This window comes from Octodon degus, unplaced genomic scaffold (genome assembly GCF_000260255.1).
Source record: "Octodon degus isolate 3935 unplaced genomic scaffold, OctDeg1.0 scaffold00008, whole genome shotgun sequence".
NCBI lineage: Eukaryota > Metazoa > Chordata > Mammalia > Rodentia > Octodontidae > Octodon > Octodon degus.
In genome coordinates, this window is record NW_004524584.1 from 8,959,137 (window position 1) to 8,968,327 (window position 9,191).

At 38.7% G+C, this 9,191-nt stretch overlaps 1 protein-coding gene across 1 annotated transcript in view; it reads left to right on the plus strand.

Moving 5' to 3' along the window:
- Window positions 1–9,191, plus strand: part of Acad11 (acyl-CoA dehydrogenase family member 11) — a 109,966-nt gene that overhangs the window by 14,826 nt on the left and 85,949 nt on the right. The window contains exons 3-5 of the mRNA XM_004625215.2: window positions 1,698–1,823; window positions 4,070–4,231; window positions 5,693–5,857. Coding sequence (XP_004625272.2) covers window positions 1,698–1,823; window positions 4,070–4,231; window positions 5,693–5,857 — 453 coding nt within the window. The remainder of the gene's footprint in view (window positions 1–1,697; window positions 1,824–4,069; window positions 4,232–5,692; window positions 5,858–9,191) is intronic.

Here is a 9,191-nt window from a genome sequence, read left to right on the forward strand (position 1 = left end):
CCTCCCTTCCTCCCTTCCTCCCTTCCCTCTCCTTCCCCCTCTCTTTCTCCTTTTTCCTATCTCCCTCTCCCTTTCTCCTTTTCCCTCTCCCCCTCTCCCTTTCCCTTTCTCCTTTTCCCTCTCCCTCTCTCTCTCCCTTTCTCCTTTTCTCTCTCCCTCTCCCTTTCCCTTTCTCCTTTTCCCTCTCCCTCTCTCTCCCTAACCCTCTCCTTCTCTCTCTCCTTTCCTCCCTGATTTCTGAGTGCTCTCCCCCAACTCATTTCCTGACACCAGGATGGTTATAAACATTTCCTTCTGTAGCCATTGGCACTGCTGGTTTTTCTCTCCCTTAGACTTGGTCTTAGTTACCTCCCTGTTCCAGTTTTTGCAGAAGCAATTCTTTACTTCCTGATGTAAGGGGAGCTATATTGTTTCCCTCTTAGAAATGGTTAGTCTCCATTGCTGGATCTGGAGCAAGGTGGCTTTTCATGTACGTGAGTCATCCTTTCTTGATCTGCGTCACAGCCCTGCCCTTGTGTCCCTGTGATAGTCCCATGCATCTGCCCAGGCTAAGGAGGCCAATTTCTTCTGTCTTATATAGGCTCCTGTTTCAGGACCTGTTTGCTTCTAGTTCCCTCCTTTCCCAGTACTGTAGTTTAATTGAGCTCCACAGCAGCCCCAGATACCAAGGAGGATCTCCAAACTCCTGCCTTGGAAATGTGTTCCTCCTTAATCTCCAGAAAGGGAGAGTATGTTTTTCTTCCCACCACCAACTGCCTCCTCCAAGCCCCGTAGCTATCTGTGGTTGAGCCCAAAGAGACTTGTCTGAACCGTGTTGGGAGATACGAAAGCATGAGAGCAATCCAGTTAGTAGTGAGCTGCTGAGAACAAAGGAATGATTCAGGTGCACATCTGTGAAATACTGTGGCCATGACACAGGAGGTGGCTAAGAAAATGGCTAGAAAAAGAGAAGACACGGCTGCCTTGAGCCTGTTTTCTAGAACTGGATCCCCCTTTAGTGTTAAACATTTGCTTAGGATCAGGATACTCATTTCTAATTATAATGGAAAAAGTAATTGGGGAACTTGACTTACCAGAGTAAGTGTCCTGTCTGAACCATTTCTAATTATCATGTCATTGACTATGCAGATTTGGCCCAACCCCCAAGCCTCTGGGTTTTGGACCTCACACAGGAGGCATGAGTCAAATTCATTGTCAGTAGAAGCCTATCTGAAGCCAAACCCTCAGTCTCACCCAACTCTAAGGTTTAAGATCCTCAACACCAAGCCCCTCTGGTTCTGAGCTTGTTTCACTGACCTGTTCCCACCCTGTGGAGTGTGTCTTTCTTTTCCTGTTTCAAGTAGGTCTTTGATCTTGCTGCTACTCATAGCCATCATACTCAGTGCCTTGTTTAGCACAGCAGGAGCACAACAAGACCCTCAGTTGCCAGATAGCATTCAGGAGCTATTGACTCCACATGTCTGGAGCGAGGGTTAAACCCCATCCAAGCGGCCATCCCTTTCCACTAATTAATTTTTTTTTTTTTTAGAGCTGGTTTAATTTCTAATTATAATGATTGCATTCCACTGTGAAAGTAATCATTGTCATGCTCTGTATTCTTAGCAATAGTATTTCACAGTTGATTTCTAGCCTTACTTAATGTTCACAAGTAGTTACTAAATTTGTTTTAATTTTCAATAATTTATCACACTATGTAGATTGATAGAGAATTTAAAGTCCAGAAAGCCTTGTTTTCTACGGGATTCCCTGTCGCGAAGCCCTTACTGTACTGCAGTGATGCGTCTGTCATTGGAACGGAATTTTATGTGATGGAACATGTGCAGGTGAGTTTCTCTTACTTTGTGGTTGCTTTTACTGTATTTTTGAGTATGAAAATCTGTCTTATTAAATGAGTTTTATTATATTCATAACTAGAAATTTATTCATTAAATGAGTTTTATTATATTCATAACTGGAAATTTATTCAACATTTTAATCTTTTTTTTTGCAAGGACATAAAATTTTGTTTCAATTTGTGTACACACAATGAGGGAGGGGCTGCAGTGAATGAAATATAATTTAGTAATTAGGGCAAGTGACTGATTCTTAATTTATCCTCTAGGTGACAGTAGAGAGCTACTTATAATGGCAATAACCAAATTGTCCAAAAGGGAGGGACGTAAACCAATTTCACGATAGAAAAAAAAGATTAAACCATTAAGAATAATTTCAGTTTTTTTTAATTTATAAGATTCAAGCAATGAGTAGTTTGTCCTTTAAGTTCATCTTTGCACATCTTTGTATTTTCCCTGTGGCACATGCGCTCTTGTATATATTCCACAAATGAGTGCATTTCTGATAAAGGTTCTACAATCTGAGGTACAGGATCTCAGGACAAATCCTGAGGGCATTTCACTGACCTTCTCAGACCAAAAAGCTACAACTCTTGTTGCATAGGTCCTGCTTTACCTTGGTCTTAACCATCCAGCAGAAAAGTATGAAGACGAAATTATAAGAAATAAAGCCATGCTGTTAAGTTGAGCTGTGGGGGACTCAGGTCAATAATTTCTGACATTGCCAGTTAAACAGAAGACCCAATGCTATTATGGGCTACTGGACTCTTTTAGAATATTTTGCTGAGTTTACACACCTATAATATTCAATAACGGAACTTAGAAAAAATGGGGTATACAGATGAATGTCCATTTTGTATCTGTGTATTCAAAGTGATTGGGATAGATATATAGTTACATTCTGTTAATGAATAGAATGATTTGTTCTAATGATGTTTGTAAATAGGATCACAAGTCCACATCTTGTACAGCAATTAACCACTAAGAAGAATATATGCAGTGTATTATTTGTTGAAAAATAAAAAAAAAAATAAAAGATCCTAAAAAAAAAAATGAGTGCATTTATCAAATATTCTGCAGAGTATTGATTTCAGTTGCCAAACATTTAAATTGCCTGTTGTGGACATAAATGAACCTGTGCTGTGACATCCTGCAACTCAGTGGTGTCCCAAACTTTCTGTTCAAGGAGATTATGGGGTCACAGAGGAAAGTGATCGATGATGTATAATATGTGTAAGGAGAATCACATGGAGAAAAAACATTCTGTCAGGCTTTCACAGAGAGCAAATTGGTCAAGCAGTGGCCATGACTCATCCACATGGCTGACACTGACAAAAGATCTATGAGCTGCTGTACATGGATTCAGGGTAAATCCTGAGGGGATTTGACTGACCTTGTCAGATACAAATGTTACATTTTTGGGGGGCCAGGGAGATGGCTCAGTAGAATAAGCACTTCCCTGACAAGTGCAAGGGCCTGAGTTCAATCGCTGGTTCCTCAAAATAAAAAAAATTACATTTTTAGTTATATAGGTCTTGCTTTAAGTTAGTCTTAACCATCCAGCAGAAAAGTATAACCACGAGGTATAAAAAGTAATGCTATATTAATATGCTGAGCTGTAAAAGACTCAAGTCAACAATTTCTGACAATTTCTAGTTGTGCTGAAACTCACTACTATTATGGACTATTGAACTATATTGGATTATTTTGCTGAACTCAAGTACCTAAAATATTTGAACTGGCTTCAAGTATGAAAAGATCCTTTAAAGACTTCTCCAAATACAGCTTCACTAACAGCAATGGAAAACCCATCTCTGACAAAACAAAACAAAAAAGGGCAATATAAATGAAAGACCATTTTATGGTGAAAAATATATACATAAGTATGTACAAAAGATAGGATATACAGCTACTTAGTTCAATGAGAAGAAAGATTGTACTAATATTGTTTAGACAAGATATCATGTCTGCATCTTGTACTCTGAGTAACCACTATGAAGACAACAATATACAATGTATTAATTATTGTAACTGTCCTATTAACCTGTTTTGAAACTGTCTCATTGCTATTTCTTTCTCACTAAAATTAATTAAAAAAAAATCGGGCCAGGGAGATGGCTCAGTGGAATAAGTGCCTCACTGGCAAGCACAAGGGTCTGAATTGAATGCCCAGTTCTGAAAAAAAATTAATAAAAAATTAAAAAATAATAAATTGCCTGTGGTGATGTCTTCCACAGGGGCGAATCTTTCGTGATTTCACACTTCCTGAAGTTAGCCCAGCAGAACGCTCCGCCATCTATGTGGCCATGATCGAAATGCTGGCTCGGTTACATTCCTTGAACATACAATCATTGCAGCTGGAAGGATACGGAACAGGTGTGGGCTACTGCAAAAGACAGGTAATACATCCATGAGAAAAACTATTTTTTTTTAAGTTCTTAAAAATACAACATTGCATATATTTGTCAAAATAAAAACTGATTGTGGGCTGGGGACGTAGCCCAGTGGCACAAGTGACTGCCTGGCAAGGGCCAGGTTTGATTTGCAGCACCAAAACAACAAACAACAACAGCAAAAACCCTATTACATGGTTTTGTGAGACTTTGCTATTTTAACATTATCCTTCGGATTGAGTTTTTTTAGCATAAAATAATTTTGTGTCTTAGTTAAATTTTAGTCAGCAAAAGCTTCCGTTTCAGACTCTTCACTTAGTTGACCAGAGTATTTTTCTACCCAGTTTTGCATTGCTATGCTGGCAGATGTTTGTTAAGTTTTTCTGGGTGTTTAGTACTTGTTGAGTACTGTAGTAAACATTTAAAAAAATGGAAATAGGTTCTTCCCCCAAATGAACTGTCATCATTTTTAAGAGACTTCCACATGCAACTCATATGCATGAAACTTGAAAGTGGTATAATTTAGTAATAATCATTCGATGCTTATCAGAAGAGCTGTGCCATCTAGAACACAGAGATTGATAGGTCCTTGCTTAGTTAAGGAACACTTCCTAGGAAAGGTGTGTCTGGTGATGACTCTTTAGGAAAGATAAAACTTAGAGTGATAGGGAAGAGATGGTGAGCATTTCCATAAAAGGAAAGCAAGACCATACGTGTATGGGCCTGTTTGTCTTTGTAAGCGGGCCATTTGGGGAGTGCTGAGAAGAGGAGGGAACTGGACTTCAGAGTGTACTCGTTATAAGCCAGATTCTGACCGAGATAAGAGGTGGACATCTTTTAAAACCTTCACAGCAACACTAACGCCTATGTTGCTTCCATTGTTCAAGTGAAGACACTGAGGTTTACTGACTTAGACATGATTTAGACTAGTAATACACAAGTCTATGGCTTAGACATAAACCTAGGTCAGTAAGACCCCAAAGATAAAGATTTTTGCTTATTGCATAGTTGTGCAGATTGGTCAAAAAATAGAGATGTAAGTAAATAGATAATATTCTTCCACTTCTTAGAGAACTATTGATAAACTGGGTTTGTTTATCTTGAATTCTAAGAGTGATTGAAAGCCTCTGTACTACACATATATTTATTATGTTTAGAAGCTTCTGTGAGTATGGTAAAAGGTATTAAAGTTTTTAAAGATCTTTCCTCCTTGATGACTATTTCCTTTCTCAGGGTTTGCTTGTTTCTTGTGCCCCCTTCCAAAAATGTCCTAAGTTTGTAGGCAATTTTTCCTTCACAAAATAATTCCTGAATACATATTATAACCCATATCACTTGATGCCTAACTCAGTGTGTCATTTTACCAGTAAAACAAAATTTGACATAATTGAATTTGCTTTACTTTGGGACTGCTGGATTTTACATTTCTGTTTCAGTTCTACTGATTTTCTTGTTTGTCTCTTGCAGGTATCTACCTGGACCAGGCAATACCAAGCTGCAGCTCATCGGGACATCCCTGCCATGGAACAGCTATCTGAGTGGCTCAAGAAAAACTTGCCAGAAAATGACAATGAGGAGAGTTTGATTCACGGAGATTTCAAACTTGATAACATAATTTTCCACCCTACAGAGGTACTATAAGCCCTTGTTACAACAGTAAATTGAGTAGGTCTGATTTGCAACAAGTACAAAGTAGATATTCCCTCCACCCCAAGAAATGAAGGAGCCCAGCCCAACCTCAGAGTTCCCCTAGAGCTCATGACTGATTCTATTCTGGCTCAAAGTTCTAGAAACGAGTCCTGCAGGTTTTCTAGTCCAAGTAGACTCCTGTCATTAAGGTGGAGTGGTAATGTCAATGGTATCTGATTGATTTCTTAAAAAGGATTTGGATTTTTACATGTATTCCCTGTTTTCAAAGGAGGTTTTCATCTGTTACTTAGGATGTCCCACATTATCCATGTTCTTGCTGTTCTTTTTCTGTTCTGTTTATATTTCTTTGGATTCTTTGCTCCACACCGTGAAGAACTTTTAATGTGTTTATTATAAGCTCAGGGAAGAAAAAATTCCAGTAGCGTCTGTTGAGACTTCAAAAGAATTGCACAAGACTAATTTAATCTTGGTCTGTGTAAATGTACAAAGTGGATTCTTCATGAAAAATGCAAACAAATCAAAGATTTATAGTTCCCTGAATCTTCTTTCTTAGAAGAGGTTTTTTGACAGTTCATTAATTTATATTAGTGCTAATTGTTTGTACAGCAAGAAGAGTTGCTCTAAATTTATGTATTATGCTTCTGAGTTTCATATTCCTTCCCCTAGAAAGGATATAGGGGATATACCATTATAAATTACATTGCCATAATTTAAAGTAATACAGCAATTGAAAGTCCAAAAAACAACTTTATGTGAGCATAAACAGAACAGAAAATTTTTTATGGAAAAGTTAATTTGGATATTAAAGTTATGTATAAATAAATACTCAAATTATGGTGGGGCTATGTTCTAATAAACCCATTATAAATGGAAACTGTGGTTGCTGTACCTAACCTATGAATATAATAGTTGAGCAGCCAGTGTGTGTGGAGCGGCAGTTCTAACCTTCACGACGGCCTGACCACAGCTCCCTGCCACTGCCTAGCACTGTGGGAGGGTATGGTACTGCATATCAGTAGCCCAGGAAAACATCGAAGTTCACAATTTGGTTTATGGTCTGTACTAAATTCACAGGGCCTTTGGATTATGATTAACTCAAATAATCTAAATCTATCAAATATGGTCATACACACCTGTAATCCCAGATCGCAGATGAGGCAGAATGATTGCAAGTGTGAGGTCTTCTTGGTGAGACCTAGTTTCAACTTGAAATTTAAAGAGAGCTGGAGATGCAGGTCAGCACTTTCTCATTTCAGTCCGTAGTATTGTCCACCCTTGCTGCACAAAGAAAGAGGCAAGGGGAGAGAGAGAGTAGGGAGGGAGGGAGGGAGAGGAAAGAAAGAGGGGAAAAGGTTTGGGTATCTTTTTGTTAATGGCACTAGGGAATTCTGTATTCAGAGAAATATTAAAATATAAGTAAATCTTTCATAATATGCACTAAAACAGTTTTGGAGGAAATAGAATTAGAAAAGGCTTACAATTGTATATTTCTGTAAGGCTTGAGGTTTTTCTGGATTTTTTTTTTTAGAGCACCGGTAATGTTTTATCTTGTATTTTTAATGTGTTTTCAGAAAAAACAACATTAAAGAAATAAAAACAATTTTGTTGTATGATTTAAGAGACCAGAGAGGCTGCAGGAGATTCAGGAGTATCAGTTTACTTAGGTATATCCTGCCTCAGCAGACTCATCCAAAAAACTTAGTTCTGAGGACTAGTGAGATAGCTCAGTGGACTAAAGCTCCTGCTTAGGCAAGCACGGGCAGGGACTGTGGTTCGATCCCCAGCACCACATCCGGCACCAGCCCCAACCTGGGCACACTGAGCTGGCCACAGAGACTGGGCATGGCGATGCCTGCCTGTAATCCTAGCGCTGGGGAGGCTGAAAACAAGAGGATCACTACAAGTCCAAGATGCATAGTGAGACCCTGCACAAAATACATTTAAAAAGAAGTATGCGGAAGACTGAATTGTGAACAAAGGAAGGGCTCCTGTTTTCTACATGTAGCTGGAGGGGTCGCTAATAGCATGAAACTTGTAGACAACAAGTTTTCAGAAATAAAACAAAGGCAGTTTGTTAAGCTGTGACAGTTAAGTGACTTAATGTATTGTGGTGGCCTTGCCCAGGCAAAACAAGACATTATGGGAACAGGAGGTTATAAAACTTTACTTATAGGGACAAAAGTTATTGTTTTATTCTGTATTAGAACAAAGAACAACAGCTGAGATGCAGGGACCAAGGTTTGATCCCGGTGTACTGTGCTGGCCCCGCCCCCCCAGGGGTGCGCTGAGAGGGCAACCGAGACTGGGCGCCGTGGCCCTTGTCTGTAATCCCAGCACTTGGGAGGCTGAAAACAGGAGAATCACTACAAGTCAGATCTGTGAGACCCTGTAGACCCTATACTAAATACATTATATAAAAAAAAAGAACCACTGTAGGAAGGAGGATGTTTGGGGGAAACTTGACTTTTTAAGTCCTGCTTCAGTTTTAGATGACAAACCGCCCAGGAATGTATGGACTAAGTCAGTGGAAGGTTGCTAAAGGGCAGAGCAAAACAGAAACATATTACTAAGTTTATGTGCAAATGATTATTTTAGTTGTACAGCATGCTGACTGTAAAGTTTGAAAATGAACCCCTTTTCCTGGAAAATGTTGATTTTTTTTCTAAATATAAAATCCTGATACATGTGTCAGATTTTGGGACCTTGGTATAAAAACTCAATGTTGTCATTTCAATTTGAAAAACATATTTAATTAAAAACATAAATACAAAGTTAATTCATTTGCATTAATTAGTGTTCAAAATATGTTTAGAATAGATATATGTATACTGATTTTTCTGGTCATCTGCCTTGAAGAGTTTTATTAATTTATGAAAAAAAGAATTTATGAAATTTATTAATTTATGAGGAAAAATTATTTAAAACTTTTACTATTACTTTTTCTGGGGGGAGGTACTGAGGATTGAACTTTTGGCCTTTGTACAGAGCTACATTGCCACCGCCCCTTTTTTTTTTTTTGGTGGAACCAGGGATTGAACTCAGGCCCTTGCACTTCCCAAGGAAGCACTTATTCCACTGAGCCATCTCCCTAGCCGCCTAAAACTTTTACTATCAGTGGAGTTTTCATTTTAATTTCCTCAGTGTCTGTCAAATACCAGTGTAGATAGCGAAAGCAGAATTATAAAGTTTAATTTTATATCTAGATTGGCGGTCAAATTGCCTGCTTGACAAGCACAAGGACCTGAGTTTGATCCCTGAAACCCCAGGCACACATTCCCAGCCCTGACACCAGGTGTGGTGGCACATGCCTGTAATC